The sequence below is a fragment of the Solanum verrucosum genome, unplaced genomic scaffold (genome assembly GCF_900185275.1).
Source record: "Solanum verrucosum unplaced genomic scaffold, falcon-dt-bn FXZP01000287.1, whole genome shotgun sequence".
In the NCBI taxonomy this organism is placed as follows: Eukaryota; Viridiplantae; Streptophyta; class Magnoliopsida; order Solanales; family Solanaceae; genus Solanum; species Solanum verrucosum.
The window spans coordinates 2,365,985-2,383,818 of NW_026020292.1; the positions used below are offsets into that span (position 1 = coordinate 2,365,985).

Here is a 17,834-nt window from a genome sequence, read left to right on the forward strand (position 1 = left end):
CTATACACTTATAATTATACAATAAAAATAGTCTCCTGCCCAGTTCTCTTTTGCCTTTCTCTCTTTCTCGTTTTATACAAACACATATTATACAATATAATGTAAAATTTATGTTTGTATAATGTATAATTTATGTTTGTATAAAGCGAAAGAAAATTGTATATACACATGCAAATACATATATATTCGTCTCATACACTTATAATTATACAATACAAATATTCCCCTGCCCAGTTCTCTTTTACCTTTCTCTTTTTCTCATTTTATACAAACACAGATTATACAAATATAATGTATAATTTATGTTTGTATAATATATAATTTATGTTTGTATAAAGCGAAAGAGAGAGCAATTTTTGATATACAAATATTTTTGTCAACGATTTATACAAACAAGAGGTAAATAACAATTTATACAAATGGTCTGCCAGCGAAATTATACAAATCTGAAGAGGAGCTAACGAATTATACAATTGCTTCTTTTTGTATATATGTATAGCGAAATAGACATAGTTTTCAATTGTATATGTATAGCGAACTATACATATATATGTTTGTTATGCAGCGCAATTATGCAAACTTTGCTATTGCATACAAATATGATTTTTTTGTTGGAAAAATTACATAAGTGAAGGTCTTTTATTTAATAATTGCCACTTTTAAGTATACTTTTAATTTATTACCATTTTTGTCAACTTTTAGCAATAGTTACTAAAAACAATTTTAAAACAACTTTGTTCCTTTTCATGTAATTTTTAAACTAAGCAAAAAAGTGTTGCTCATTCGCTCATATCCTCTCTCTCTCTTTTCTTTCTACTCTTCTGTCCGAAAATTTTAGGGTATTGTTGTTCTTTCTTCCCCATTTTTCAGCACAAAATTATAATGGAAGAAGGTAACATAAATCGCCTAGAAGAAGTCCGCGGATACTTAGTGATGTTGGTACTTCGAATCAGAAAGTTTATAGAAGAAGTCGAATAAGGGGTCAAGTTTCATCTCCTACTTCTACGGATGAAGTTAATGACGGTCCCAATTTTAGTTTGGGAATCTCACAAGTATCGGGTGAGCAGAACAAGAAGGAGCAGAACAAGAAGCAGAATAAAGGTAAAAAATGAGTTAAAGAGGTGAACAATATGAAGAAATCGAAAAAAAGATGTGTTGATTTGGCATCTACGTCGAAGAAAATTGTGGAGTGTGATGACGATTTTGAGGATTTACCTCCTCAATTTCAGTCAAAACAATTGAAAAATAAAGATGGACCGGAGAAGAAAAAGCCAGTGAAGGATGCAAAAACACGAAATCGATTGCCCAAAAATGTCATTCTACCAGATAGTAGATATCCGATATGTGGTAGTATTTTGAATCTATTTCTCTGTGTTTTTCTTAGTTAGTTGTTGTTTAGGAATGATTGTCTACTGATTACTGCCTTGTTTTTGAGACATAGTATGTGGAATTCATCTTTAATTCAACTTTAGTATGTAGTAATACAATTTTTTTTAAACACTCAAATATGAATGCAAGATATCAAATTAGGATGCATAGTGTTGCAATGCTAGCTAGTTTGAGATTGAGTCCTGGTGTCTTGAATCTATTAGTAGCTTTATATCTCAGGCTTAAGGGATTGTCCTCTGAAGAAATGGCAGGAAGTGCATAGAGCAGGTTTTGCATTTGTTTGATTAATAGCGTCACCCAAATAAAGGGGAGGGATAAATAGGATTTCGAGTGCTGACCCTAACTAGTTTGGGATTGAATGTCCTAGTGTCTTGAATATATTAGGAGGTTATATATCGGGCTCATTATGTTCTTCTTAAAAAGTGGCAGGAAGCAATATGAGCAAATGTTTCATCATATAGTTGAAGGGGGCGGGGTGTGTAGGAATCATGTACATGACTATTTCAATACTCTTCCAATGAAGAGCGGTGCTATAGCAAGAAGTAGTAGTCACTTTGAATTTGACATTTTTGTTTTACTTAATTGCAAAATATCTCCTTTTTGTACATTGTTTTGTCTAGAATTAGTGGGAGCTTGTCAAATAGCTGGTAACACTTGTTTGTGTTAATTTGGAGAACAGATGGAAAAGTTGTGTAAATGAGAGGACACATCATATATTTGGAGTAACATTGTTCCATGTTCTATCTGATCTTTTCTCCCGCACTCGAATGTTTTGTTCCAATGGATAAAGTGGAAATGTAGGTTTAAATTACTTTGGAAGTTGGTTTTTCGATAGAAAATAGAGTTTTAAGTGTATGACAACTAGACCATTGTTTAGGCTGCTTGTGTTGAAGTTGATAAGTTCTGGGTCTGGATTTGGAACCAGAAGTGGTCATTGGTGTAATTCATCTTTAATTCAACTGATTACTACCTTGCTTTGATACATAGTATGTGAAATTCATCTTTAATTCAACTTTAGTATGTAGTAACACATTTTTAATTCATGTTTAATACATATGCAGGATCGTAAATTCTGGAAACATCCGGATGTTGTGTATATTGTGAGTAGGTGGTCATCTTACACTAATCATAGTGTCATCGACCAAATCAAACTATCTTTATCTGATAAATAACTTGAGTTGTTCAGGAATACATGTTTTGGTTACTTTCTTGACCTTCCAAAAGCAAGCACACAACTACAAGTTATTCATTGTCTTATAAATAGAGAGTTAAAACACACACCGGATGATGTGTTTGCTATTGAAATAAATAACAAAAAGTTGTTTTTTGGTCTTAGAGAATTTGGAATAGTTACCGGCTTAAATTGTGTTAGTGATGGCACTCCTATAAATGTTCCCGATTCTAAATGTAGTTTGTTGAGTAGTTATTTTCCGGAAAAAATCATTGTACCAAAGAGTCATCTACGTGCGTTGTTTCTAGCTAAAAAATTCATAGATGATGACTCAGCTGTTTCATTGGTTGTTCTCTTCTTCATTAATGATTTTTTATTTTCATATGAGGACAACGAATACCAAATTAGTAATAGAGATTTTTACCTTGTGGAAAGTGGACAATTTAATTCATATTCGTGGGGTTTAGATGTCTACAAAAAGTTGTCTGATTCTGTGAGACATGAGCTTAAGTCAACCCATAAATACTATAGATTGGGTGGCTTGCCTCTTGCTCTTCAAATTTGGACATTTGAGTGTTGTTCAAAAGTTGATGAAGATATAGCTATTCGGGTTGCTGACTCAATTTCAAGAATCTTGAATTGGAAGACAATTGCCGAAAGTCTATGGCAAAAATATATTGAGAAATGTCTCTTCATGCCTACAAAAAATAAGGTATTTGTACAAAGTTAATACATTTTATGGCATTGTTTAGTTCAACTCAAGTTACTATATCTATTTTTATTTTGTTTATTTGATTTTTCAGTTTGAGAACATAGTGGCTAGTGAAGATGAAGTATCTAAATTCAAGCTTCCGAACCTCGTGATTACAATGCTGAAATTTTAAAATTGGAGCCTAAAGGATCAAGTCATGGTCTAGACATGTCGACTAATGAAGTTATAGAATTGAGAAAAGAACTTGTAAAGGTATATACAAACTTGACTTTAGGCTTTTTTTTTCAAAACTTTTATATTTTAATTTTTGTGTTATGGTTTAATATCTACTAGGTGAATGAAAATAACAAAGCACTTGAAGAGAAGATTGATTTAGGATTTAATCAAATCAAAGAATTTGTGGTGAATTCTAGCAAACAATTATTGGAGGATATTTCTTTGTTGTTTGCTAAGAGTGGTGGTAGCAGCTCTGTTATCCGAGAAGTCAGGGAACCATCTAAGAAGCAGGCTGGCGAGACGTTTTCGGGTGGATTAGATTTCAATGGAGGTTTGTTTATATTTTCAATACATTTCTGTTATAGTCATAATATACTTTTAATATATAGTGTATTATATTCTTGTTTTCTTGTCCAGTAACTTCTTCCAGTTCATGAAGAAGTGATAGGAACTCGATATTTCATTTTCTAGTTCATCTTTCTAATCTCTCGGTAGATTACAAAATTGATGTCATGTCACAATTTTAATATGTTTTTCTTATAATATGTGTTAATTACATATACAACATTCTCTCCCTATGTTAATGCATCTGTAAATGAATCAAGAGGGCACAATGCTCATGTTATGAGATCAAATCAAAATGAAGAATCTCAAGTGCTTAAAACTTCAGTTAGATTTGCTGACGTTGAAAATTTTGAAAGAGTATCAAGTAAAATAGGTAATGAAGGGTTTTATACAAATATATTACATATTTCATATATTTTAATTCAATTGTCTTATTTTAAATGTTTTTGTTATTTACAGAGGAAGATGTTGCAGGAATTGCTATTGAAAAAATTTTGTCAGAGGTTGTTGCTGATATAAATGGTATTAATTTTCTTAACTTCAAATAAACTTCTTTCATTTTATTTTAATAACATTATTAAAATATTTATTTTTCTGACAGTCCAAGAGGCTGCTGATGTGAATACAGTTGAGGCGCAACCTGATGGTAATGTTGTCAACAAAGTCAACATAAATAAGTGTTGCATATGTTGATTGTAAATTAATCAATATGTCTACTGTATGCAGATGCAACAGAGGATTGTCAAAAACCTTTGCATACTCTTGATGATTTTATTTTTCTTGATGAAGATCTTTCTCAGATTAATAGGACTGAAGAATCTTATCTAAAGAAAAGAGCCACTGTTGATCAAAACAAAAAGAAAGTGACACCGAAGAAACGTGGCAGAAAGAAAAATCCAGGAAAGTTAATAACATCTCCCTACACACAACATTTCGAATCTAGAGGAACTTTATGTGTAACACGTCAGTTTTTTTAAGACAAAACATCCTTTTTCATATGCAACTGGAGGAGATAATGAATCGAATTTGATCGTTTCATTCACTAAGTGGCTTTATATGGGCACAAAGAAGAGGTAATTCATTTTGAAGTTTGTTATTTGTTACTATTGAATAACTTACATAATTCTTAATAGATACAAGTTTAATTCAATCTACAGAACACTCTCGTTACCACTAATTCATAATAGATACAAGTTTCTTAATTCACTCTTCTTTAGTTTCCTTAGTTACCTCTTTTTTATTTGTTGTTGTCCCGTTTTCGAGTATTTATGTTTTAATTTTTTTATGTTTTGATAGGGGAAAGAAACCTTATACAGATGCTCTTAATGCTATCAATACAACATTTGAATTAGGTATTTGTAATGTAGCAGAAAGACACTGGTTCAAATTGGCACATTCTGGACAAGAATGATGTGATGAGGTTAGTTGTATAAAGTTTAGTTGGACGTCAGTATTTGTTATTCATAACACTTGCCATTCTAGGAGTCATACTACCTCTGTTGTTGAATTTCCTGAATGATTTGTCTAGTGAGCACCTTTGTGTTCCTTTCCTTAGGTTGAAAAATTCTGTAATTTCTCTCTTGCCATATGAAGTAGATTATTGCTACTGCTTGTATCATTTTATACACTTAAGTTTGTATTGCTTTACTTGTAGCATGAATTGTAGCCCACTCCAGCTCTTCAGTTCATCATGTGATAGCTGCTCCTATTGATGGATAGCTAGTTCAATAATTTATGCCAAATCACATTAGACTGAATAGGTGCTGATGTGTTTCAGATTATGTATTACATAGTGAGCAAATTGAATCACTATGAATTCCCCATTGTTCCGACTTGTCCTTGTTTTCCAACACTTCTTTAGGTAATTAAGAGAAATATTTGTGACCAGAATGCTTGGATAGAGGTTAGAACACATTACACCAATTGTAGTCTCCTTGCGTAAGATAACGTCTGACTGTCCACGTGTTTATCTTTCCCAACATTTTATCTATAAGTGGTTGACACCGACTAACTGACAACTTCTTGGAGACTAAAGTAACTCCAAGATACTTGAATGGTAGTGAGACTTTTGTGAATCTTATGTGTTGCAATATCACCTACTGAGTTTCTTGAGGTTAATTGAATGTTTGTTTCTTGAGACTATTTCTTTTTTACATTTCAATTCTAATTTTTTGCAGCATATTGATATCATTTTCTATTATCTAAGAAAGAAAGGAAAATATGAAGCCAACAGTAATGTTCAGTTTACGACTACTGATTGTGTGTTCAAGACAAAGATTACTACTTCTTTCTTTCAACTTTGTGATACTCATGAGAATAAGAAGAACTATAAAGTAAAAGATTCTGATGATATTGCCCGGTATATATATGGACGTCGTTTGTTGGCAAGTACTTCGTGGGATAAAGTGGATTATATTATTTTTCCACTAAACATTAAAGGGGGTTGTCATTGGATTTTTGTTGTGTTTGATATTGGGCAAAGGTCTTTGGAGGTATATAATTCATTTCCAGCAAGGGATGGGGTGAATTTTGAGGTTAAAAATATTGTTGAGATGCTTTCAATTGTTTTACCATATTACTTGAGTGTGGTCAAGTTCTATGATAAGCGTCCTGAATTGAAGACAACACCGAAATACAGTGGGATAGATCAGCTCGAGAAAATTGAGTTTCATTTCATAACTAAAGGTTTTCCCAAACAACAAGATGACTCGCTATAAGTATTTCAAATAGGTATTCTTTTTTGTATTAAGTAGATATTTTGATAATAATTTTATATTGAATTTTTTAGGGACTGTGGAGTTTTCGTTGTTGCATTTGCGGAGTTTGTAAGTAATGGCCAACATATTCTAAATCAACAAGTAAAGGCAGACATTCTCCGAAAAAGATTTGGAGCTATATTATGGGAATATGCAAGAAGGAAGCAAGCGAGTGACCTTCAAAGTGAAGACGAAAGACCGGATAGATAAAGAAATATAGTTATATTAGTTAGTATGACTATGAAAACTATATGGTGTAAAAACAGTTTGTAGTTAGTATGGATATGAAAAACTATATTGGTCTATTCTTAACTTTCTGATTGCTTAGCTTTCATTGAGCAAATGTGTGCAGGCATGCGATGGTACTTGCTTGTACGAAAGATGTTTCTTTTTTTCATATTTGGGTATTTGCAGATCTCGTAATTAGGTGTAGATTGTACCCATTCGTATTTGGGTGTTTCAACAACAATAAGAAAACTAAGCATTGAGGTAATCAATAGTTAAAATAAGAGATGCAGTTCCAACTAAACATTCAATGGGAATTTTAAACAATTACTAAGTTGCATTTTATCGAATATCATTTCAACTATATCATATCACATATAACTATAAACATGGAAACATTCGACTAAACTGAATAACACGAGATTGTGGAACTAAGTGAATCAACCATATAAACAGACTCCAAATTCGTATAGTAAACCAATGAGCTTCTAAAACAAAATTCTAAAACAAATTTATTTCTTATTCTTATTCTTGATCATAAGGCCTAACATTTTTGCAAGTCTTCCTGTTGTGATCTTGTTGTCCACAGTTGTTGCATGTAATTTTCACCATCTTAAATCCATCTTCTCTCTGTGATCTTTTATTTTTTGTCCTTCCCAGAGGTCTCTTTCCATGAGGTGGAAGTACAACCTCTTCAAGAACATGTGTTGGTGTGTTTCATGTGTTTTCATCTAGCAGGGGATCCATTTGAAACTGATATATCAGCAATAAATTTTTTCTTGTATAGTAATCAGAGCAATATTTCTCATAACCAGTGTGTTTTATTGTTAAAACAACCAAAGCATGCGGACATGGCAACTCATCCAATTGAAATCTCCTACATGTGCATGTACGTTGGTGAAGACATACTGTGAATTGTGTAATACCATCAAGTACCGTATACACATATTTATTTGTCTCTACAACCTATGAAAAGAAAAAAATATAATCAAGAGAGATGTTAGATATGAATCAGAAGAAAAAATATTAGCAAAAATAATTTACAGATCAAGCATATCCTTAATTTCTCTGATGCAGTTTTATTGCGCCGCAATATATTTTCATACTTTTTCCCAAGGTGAAAACCTGAAAATGCCGCCTTTGATCTGTTATTGTTATTCCATTTCTGGACAAGCTGTCTCATGAATTCCAAGAAGTGCAAGACTGTAAAACTTTGGCATGTCTTGTTCTTGAATTGACTAATTCTGCTATATTTGATGTCATCATCCAAGTTCTGTTAACTTCAGCATGCACACGCGACCATTTGTTGTATCCAATGTTCAGCAAGTAATCTTTGATCCTCTTATCTATCTTCTCAACTATTGTCATACATTGATTAAATTCTGTCATGGTGTATGTTTTTGCCATAGAGTAGAACAACTCAGTTACCCTTTGCTGACTTTTTTTGAAGTTTTTCATTATGTTTTGCAGTAAGTGCCACATATACGCAAAATGAGGTACTTCATCATAGACTCTCGAAGCTGCCTTAATAATGCTTGCATGCCTATCAAAAATGATACACATCTCTAATCTTTGACCGAATGCGTCTCTGAATTGCTCAAAAAACCACCTCCAAGATGCATCATTCTCTGAATCGACAATGGCATAAGCAAGTGGCAGTATACTCCCTGCACCATGTACAATTTGTTTAATACAATTTTAATACATTTTTACTGCAATTATAATTTATTTTTAATTTATAGTTCAGAAATTCAATATAGAAAATACTAGTATCATATTCGAAAGTCTCACCTGTTGTATCTAAGGTATTATCGGTTAGTAGTGTCCCTTTGTATGCTCATTTTAAGAAAGTTCCATCAACAACTACAATTGGTCTACAATATTCCCATCTTTTTATCGAGGTGAAGAAAGCTAGCATATAGAAAACGGTCATCCTCTGATTTGTGCAATCTTATATAAGAACCAGGGTAAGTTGCCTTTAGTATGTGAAAGTAGCTTGGCAACTTTGCATATGATTGAATTGGATCACCCCAGACTAATTCAAGAGTTGCTTCTTTAGCTCTCCAAGCTTGCATATATGTGAGTCGCACACCATATTCAGCTAACATGTCACGTTGTATATCTTTTGGTGTGTAAATAACATCTGGTTCAGCACATTTACCCACAATAATACTCCCAACAACACACTTAGTTGCTTGCCTTTCCGATAATGAATTATGTAGCAACAAACATGTGTGTTCGCTTTCAAACTCTCTAATCTTGAACATTTGAGATTTTTTCAAGCTTGAAGCTCGTAAACTCCAACTACAGTTTTCTCCTAGGCACTGTATCGAATAGTTGTTGAAAAAAAATTAATATACAATCAATAATTTGAAGTGACTTGAATTTAGGTCTTACCTGATTGAGCTTGATCTTGTTGTCTTGAATTGAAAATGCTCAAGAATGGAATGTCTTTTTAGTGCACTGATGAGGACATATTTATTCTTATACACTTGATCTTCCTCAAATAAAGAGTGATTGGGATTAACAATGATGTCTGGTGCTAATTCTTCTAGCTCATCAACTTCCTCACATGATCTAAAGCCAATTAACCCTATTGCTTCACCAATACCATTAAATGTATTAGAGAAGTATGAATTGTGTATCACCCTCATATCTTCTGAAGTGTCTGAACATAATAGTGAAATAAGTGCAGAATTAGTCTCCAAGTTGACTGGTTCAGTTGTTGTGACACACAAAGGGTATCTTGCCATATCTCGATGTTCCTTTTGGTTTCAACATATACTTTTACCCCCATATCATTATGAATTTGAATTGGAGGAGACCTTTCATCAATTTTATATCTGATTTCAACTTTACTTGTTGATGTGTCTATTGACAATTGAGTAGCAATTATAGAAACGAGGGTGGCAAACGTTGATTCCGTATTTATCAACACACCATCTGCCAAGTAATTAATATATTTGTTGCTAGGATCCCATCGTCCATTGAAGTAAAGCAGCACAACCAGATTAGTTATATTTTTTTTCTGCACATTATTAAAAAGTGTATTACACAACACTAAAGTTGAATTAGTAAAAAGAGAATCAAGCATGAATTAAACAAGTAATTACTTGAAAAGATTAGTGTATATACATCCTTCCAACACACAAAACTCAAACTGGTGTGATAAACAAAAAGAAAATGGAAGCAACAAAGATGAGCAGCAAGAAAACAAAAGATAGATGAGCATTTTTATTGGGGTGTGAAAAGATCCAGAACTGAGGGAGTACATACCAGATATCCATACCCATAAGAGTCCTCACCAGTTTGATCATTGCAAAACATAAGCATCTGGACTAAAAGCTAAAAATACACTTGTGGAAAGAGTTATCGTAGTTGAAAACATCCATGTAACAACACTTTGGACAACAAAGTAAGGGACTCTTTCTATCCAGGGAAGAAAACTGAATCGAAGAGCTAGATACTAATACAAAGCCTGAACTAAGAAACTTCAACACTACGACAAACAAGGCTACTCCATGAAAGGGAGACTTCACTGATCTTGAAAGACCCAACAACAACAAGAACAAAAAGAAGTTAACAGTTAAAGTGCCAGAAGCCAAACCCATACCACATAGAACAGATGACTAGAGATGCCAGACTCAACAACTCCCCTGCCAGTGCCTGGTGATATCCAAATTGCAGTGCAAGCACAAGCACCAAAATGACAAAGGAATAGTGTGCACAAGGGAAGGACGAGAGAGTGTTGTATAGATTGAATTAAACTTGAATCTATTATGAATTAAGCAAGTAAATCAATCAGAAGAGTGAATCAAGAAATAATTTAAACAAGTCATCAAATCATAACAAATCAACCAACAAACTGCAAAAATGAATTAAACTTGTATTAAAAGTGTATTACACGTATTAAAGTTGAATTAGAAGAGTGAATTAAGAAAGAATTTAGACAAATAACTAAGGAAATGACGAGAGAGTGTTATATAGATTGAATTAAACTTGAATCTATTATGAATTAAGCAAGTAAATCAATCAAAAGAGTGAATTAAGAAAGAATTTAAACAAGTCATCAAATCATAACAAATCAACCAACAAACTGCAAAAATGAATTAAACTTGTATTAAAAGTGTATTACACTGTATTAAAGTTGAATTAGAAGAGTCAATTAAGAAAGAATTTAAACAAATAACTAAGGAAATGACGAAAGAGTGTTGTATAGATTGAATTAAACTTGAATCTATTATGAATTAGGCAAGTACATCAATCAAAAGAGTGAATTAAGAAAGAATTTAAATAAGTAATCAAATCATAACAAATCAACCAACAAACTGCAAAAATGAATTAAACTTGTATTAAAAGTGTATTACACTGTATTGAAGTTGAATTAGAAGAGTGAATTAAGAAAGAATTTAAACAAATAACTAGGAAACGACGATAGAGTGTTGTATAGATTGAATTAAACGTGAATCTATTATGAATTAACCAAGAAAATCAATCAGAAGAGTGAATTAAGAAATAATTTAAACAAGTAATCAAATCATAACAAATCAACCAACAAACTGTAAAAATGAATTAAACTTGTATTAAAAGTGTATTACACTGTATTAAAGTTGAATTAGAAGAGTCAATTAAGAAATAATTTAAACAAATAACTAAGGAAACGACGAGAGAGTGTTGTATAGATTGAATTAAACTTGAATCTATTATGATTTAAGCAAGTAAATCAATCAGAAGAGTGAATTAAGAAATAATTTAAACAAGTAATCAAATCATAACAAATCAACCAACAAACCGCAAAAATGAATTAAACTTGTATTAAAAGTGTATTACACTGTATTAAAGTTGAATTAGAAGAGTGAATTAAGAAACAATTTAAACAAATAACTAAGGAAATTACGAGATAGTGTTGTATAGATTGAATTAAACTTGAATCTATTATGAATTAAGCAAGTAAATCAATCAGAAGAGTGAATTAAGAAAGAATTTAAACAAGTCATCAAATCATAACAAATCAACAAACAAACTGCAAAAATGAATTAAACTTGTATTAAAAGTGTATTACACTGTATTGAAGTTGAATTAGAAGAGTGAATTAAGAAAAAATTTAAACAAATAACTAAGGAAATGACAAGAGAGTGTTCTATCGATTGAATTAAACTTGAATCTATTATGAATTAAGCAAGAAAATCAATCAAAAGAGTGAATTAAGAAAGAATTTAAACAAGTCATCAAATCATAACAAATCAACCAACAACAGCAGAGTACTTGACCTCACACACCTATAAACTTCAAAACTCTTCTCCAAAACCTCCTCGTTCATAAATTCAACATATCTTATCAAACACTCCCACAACCTCTCCACAAAAGATCTAGCACACTCAAAAATGAATTTAACTTGTATTAAAAGTGTGTTACACTATATTAAAATTGAATCAGAAAAGTGAATTAAAGTTGTATTACACAAATGCTAACAAGTGAATTAAACTTGTATCTATTGTGAATTAAGCAAGTAATTCAATACACATCATTGCTCGAAATTCATTCGTCTTGAAATTGATCACGTATAGCCGAAAAAGAGAATTAAGCTTGAACTAAGCAAGTAACTAATGACATGCAATCGAATTTAAAACTTCTAACCTTTCAAACTCAACTCTCTGCCCGAACTTGATTCATCTCGAAATTGATCACTGAATACACATCGCAGAAGGTGAGTATAGCCGATAAAGAGAATTAAACTTGAATTAAGCAAATAACTAATGACTTGCAATCGAATTTAAACCTTCTAACCTTTCAAACTTCAAAAAACTTCAAACACAACTCTCTACCCAAACTTGATTCATCTCGAAATTGATCACTGAATACACATCGCTGAAGGTTAGTATAGCCGAGATAGAGAATTAAGCATGAATTAAACAAGTAATTAAGACATGCAATCAAAATTAAAGCTTCTAACCTTTCAAACTTCAAAAAACTTCAAACTCAACTCTCTGCTCGATTTGATTCGTCTCAAAACTGATCACTGAATACACATCTCTGAAGGTAGTATAGCCGTATTTGTGAAGAAAATTGTGAGTAAGAAGTGGCGAGAGAAAATTGGGAGCGAAAGATGAAAAGGATGAAGTGAATTTAATTTAATTCAGCCAAATTGTCATATATGGTTAAAAAAAAAATATTGACAAATATAGTAAATATTTTTTAAAAAGTATACGCGTAACTGATTTTTCCTTTTTTATTTGTTATATGTGAAAGTTGCTCTAAAAATATACTATAGTCATTTTTGAAAGTTCTGTTTCCAAATTCTTCACCTGGTATTCTCCATTTCCTCATCCCAAAAAGTTTCTCTCTCTTATGAGTCAATGGCAACCTGGAAATTTCCTCTTCTCCTTCTTGGGCTCTCTCTCCTCGCCGTCTCTGCTACCGCTCGGCCATGCAAAACCCTTTTCTTCTTCACCTCCGCCTCCTATTACCCCATCCCCGCAGCCCACTCTTCAAACCCTAATCCTAATTTCAATCTCCAACACCCTTCCTTTTCTCCCCGATTCTTAACTTTCTTCTTCACAATAGCCCCTTTCCCCGACGATGAAAGCAAATTGCAATATAACAAACCCTCCATTTCCCTCCTGCGTAACTCAATTTTCTCTGGGGAAGAAGATCAGCTTGTTGAAAGAGAAGAAGAAGACGTTTCGAAGCGATCGTCTTCGATGATTCCGGTAGAGTTTTACTCGTCTGTCAAGAGCTCAATTCGTGACCGGACAAAGGATATCATGGGGGTTATGGGAGCTATGCTTTTTGGCGCTGGATGTGGCGCTTTAACAGCTGCAATGATGTACCTGATTTGGTCTCTGTTCTGGCCCACGACCTTGGATTTTGAGGATTCCAGTGATGATCATGCTAGTCCCAAGAAGATGGGGTATGTGGTTCTTCCTACTAAGGTTGTGGATGATGATCTGAAGAAGCCGGCAAAGGATGTGGTTTGAGGGAAACAGTGTAAACAGTTGATCCTTCTCTTTATCTTTAAATACATTTGAATGCATATTATATTAATCAAATGCATTTAAATGTGATGTGATTACATTCGTGTTTATATTACTTTTGATGATTTAAGGGGAAGTTGTAAATTACCATAATCAATGTTATGGAGTAGGTGTCACCTCCATTACATACTAAAGCTTAATTTGATGAACCCGATATATTTGATTATTGATCATCTTTATTGTTTGTTGATTGAATATGTGGCAACGGGCACCTCCCATTGTGTTTAAGAGGTTCATTACTCATTGATTTTGATGGAAAATGTTACCTTTGTGTTCCATTGAATTGTTCTAATATAAGGCAGATGATGCTTTACACAATATCATTATATTTATGGAAATCTATCAAGTGTTTGTAAGTTATTCCATACATCAAAGTTATGATTTTTATCTACGATTGAGGATTGCAGCACGATTCTCTTTACAGTTATGGGTTTTGCATTCTTCGATTTGAAGAAGCTCCTGAACAGAGGTAAGTGGTTGTTTGATTGGTTGCATTAATAATACAAGGTTTGATTTCTGGTACTTTACTTAGAAAAATTCATAGGATATCGCCCTTCATCTTAAAGGAGTTGAACAGACTAGCTATATATGAACAACTTAGAGATTTCTTCGTGCTTCCAATCTACCTTTGGCTTGATCAACAGTCTCTTCTAGTCACCGTAAAGGACATGGTTCCTTCACTGCTTATGATGCACTCTTGATAGCAAGTTTTTTTTGTAAACCTAGATAGGGATTGATTTCTTGTACATATGAAAACTACCTGTCCTTTGTTGAGACATGTGATGGACCTATTTTCTGCATAATTTTTCATGTTTATTTACTCATTTATTAATCATCAAAACTTCATATTGTTCTCCCTAACACATGTAGTTCTCTAGCTCAATAACTTTTATTGAAATGGCTTAGCTAGAAAGACAAACTATTAATAGGTTCCTATGGATCCTTACCATGCTCAAGTTGTTTTGGCTTAAAAACACCTAAAATAAGTTAATTCAAACATGCTAACTTTAGTAGATAATCAATTCAAGAGTATCCCTAACTGGAAGAATATTATTTAGCTGATTGAGAGTAATATTATTTTAGGGGCAAAGGGTCACTAGTCACTGCTATGAGATATAATGTGATGTGTTAATTACGCCTTCATCAAATTTTGAGCAAATTATATATCAAAACATCGAGATGATTTCATACCTAAAATTTGGGACTATTTAGAGGAGATTTTGAATTGGTCGGAAATGAATAGTTAATGTATTCCTCATATATAGTTAATCTATATTCAGTATTTTGAGTACAACATTATGTATAGTCAGTGTATAACTCATGTATATATGTAAGCTATATTTAGCTTTTTGAGTGTCCATAATGTTTAGTTAGTGTATAATTTCTATGACTTTTGGCTATCTTTTGAGATTGTTGATTATGGACTTCTTAATTTTTTACTTTTCTGGAGTGTCTGTCAAGGGCAATGATGCATACTCGGGGTGATCATCATCTGTACCTCACATCTCGACATATATCAATAAAATATGATTATAGTTATTGTAAACTAATTACTTTATTTTATATATTTGAAATCATCTCAATAATGATTTAGGCTTTCTTTGTGTTTTGCTAAGATTAATTTATAGTAGTTATCAAAATGAAATTTGTTGTGATGGTAGAGTCTCATTTTTTCCTATATATAACTTATCATTGGGCCTTGGGACATGCAATTGGACAGAAGTTGCAACTCTTCTTTTTCGGATCCAAATTCCAATGATGCTTGGATAATGAAGGCCTAATTTATTTAGAGAGGGCATGTTGGATGTGTGTACAAGCAAAAGGTGAAATCTTTAGGTTTGTTAAGTTTTTAAAATTGAAACATAGAGAAAAAGAAATCAACTTCAATTATTTTCGTAAACAAACAATTTAAATTATTTTTTATTAATAGTCATCATATAGCAACAATAATAGTGAAATAGTTACAAGGAGAATGATATCTCATAGAGAGACAGAGACGTATATGAACATATGGAAGTTCAACAAATTTTCAGAATAAGAGGAGAATATAGAAAATCAGGCACATTATAAATATATAATATAATTTACTAAGTTATTTTTAAAAAAAGAGCAATATTAAAATAAAAAAACTACTACTTTAATATTGAGATATAATAATTGGAAACAATTACTAATTTTAATCTTGAATTCCTAAAGTGACAATTATAATGAGATATATATTTTTGAGCTAAAGTTATTTTTAATTTGGAATTAAGGAAGTAAAATAATAGATAAAATTTCGTAAATAATATATTATCAACGCCCATTTTTGCAAAAAAAAGTTTACAAAAAGCAAGATTTTGCTATAATTCAAAATGTAGCAAAATATATGTATCCGTACACAGAGAATATCTCATCCTAACTGAAAACTACATTCATATAATATCTAAGAGAAAAGACATAAAATCACCATTGAAGTTGTTCCGAATTTTCAAAAAGACATCTTAACTTTGCGAGTGTCCTATTACCCCATAAAACCATCTAAATCCTCAATAAATATACCGATTAATTTTAACACCACTCATATTGTCACAAAATATGGGCGCGTGAAGGGCTTTTGATACAGCTTCAGACCAACGTAAAATTGTCATGTGGCACTCCCAATTTGATTTATTTTGAAAAAACCCCATAAAAATCCATGTATTGATTTTTTTACCTTTATTAGGAATAGTATTTATTTTTTTAAATCTTTTTTCTCATCTTCCCTACCATCACTAGCTTATCCATATTTCTTGGGGCATATCCATGTCTTCCTTCATTTTTTTTTTCCTTTTTTTCTTTTTTCTTTTTCGTTTTATGGTCAATGTTTTTTTAAAAAAAACTAATGTTGTTGTGTTCATTCTTATTTTTTTATTTATTTTTGAATAACAAATTAGTTTAGTATTTTTTTCCTCCTACAAATCAAGATTGGGATTTTGGAGCAATGAAACTATGGAAAACTTGATTTGAGAGTAAGGAGTTGGAGAAGGTAGTGATTTAAATTCCAGATTTTGACTTGGTGATATTTTGAGTATCTAAATTTTGATTATTTGACGGTGTTTATTTTCATAAATAAATTAATTGGTGGTAATTTAACAAATAATTGATAGTGTTACTGTGAAATCAGTCCCGCCACAACGGGATTGATGATTGTTGCAGCGATGATGAAGAAATGGCTACTTGAAGAACACAAGTTGAGGCGAAGAAGAAAGAGAAAAAGAAAGAAGAAAAAAAAAAGCAAAGAAATCAAATAAAAATAATTAAAAATTACTTTTAACATGTGTCAAGTGATTATTAGTGCGTGGCTTACAAATATTTTTGTGTAAGTGGTATTGGGTGAAAAATGGGGTATACATACTATTTTGAAGTTGTTCAATGGGGTAATAGGACATTCGCAAAGTTAAAGTGTCTTTTTGAAAAGTCGGGACAACTTCAATGGTTACTTTATGTCTTTTCTCAATATCTAATTGTAATTGTATGTATCATGTATGTGTGGTCAACTATACATGTGTGTGTGTTTTCAAAGCAGAAATATATACTTTAAAATTACATAATTCTAATAATGTTAAATAATTTTTCAAAGTACCATTATAAAGAGTAATATGTGGATCGAAATTGCTAGTTTGGATAACTTTTGTAAGAAAAAAGACATGGAAGCCTTTAGAAATGAGGCAATTATTGTATGAGGCACAAAGAAAAGAAGAAGAAGAGACAATGGGAAGTGTAGAAGCAAAAGTGTTCTCTCTATTTTTTGTAGTTGAGACATAAAAATTGAAAGGCAATTGAGCAGTTTTGCTGAAGTTGTCAAAAAATCCGACACCCTTGCAATCATCATTCATATTTTCATACCATGTCCAAATTAAACCTTAACCTCACCAAACATTAAAATCATGCCAATCACAAGTCATCTTTTTTTTTGAGACATTATCAATTACAACAACCTCATTGAGTGTCATCACATTTCTAGA

At 32.0% G+C, this 17,834-nt stretch overlaps 2 protein-coding genes and 2 pseudogenes across 5 annotated transcripts in view; 3 read left to right on the forward strand and 1 right to left on the reverse strand.

Moving 5' to 3' along the window:
- Positions 1 to 17,834, forward strand: part of LOC125834553 (auxin response factor 8-like) — a 771,942-nt gene that overhangs the window by 633,754 nt on the left and 120,354 nt on the right. The gene's annotated exons all lie outside the window — the stretch shown is intronic.
- On the forward strand, positions 3,255 to 6,845 carry LOC125834561 (uncharacterized; annotated as a pseudogene).
- On the reverse strand, positions 7,815 to 8,377 carry LOC125834590 (uncharacterized; annotated as a pseudogene).
- LOC125834587 (uncharacterized) lies at positions 13,171 to 13,793 on the forward strand. Its single transcript, XM_049513727.1, has one exon. The coding sequence runs from the start codon at positions 13,171 to 13,173 to the stop codon at positions 13,789 to 13,791; it is 621 nt and encodes a 206-aa protein (XP_049369684.1). The 3' UTR covers positions 13,792 to 13,793.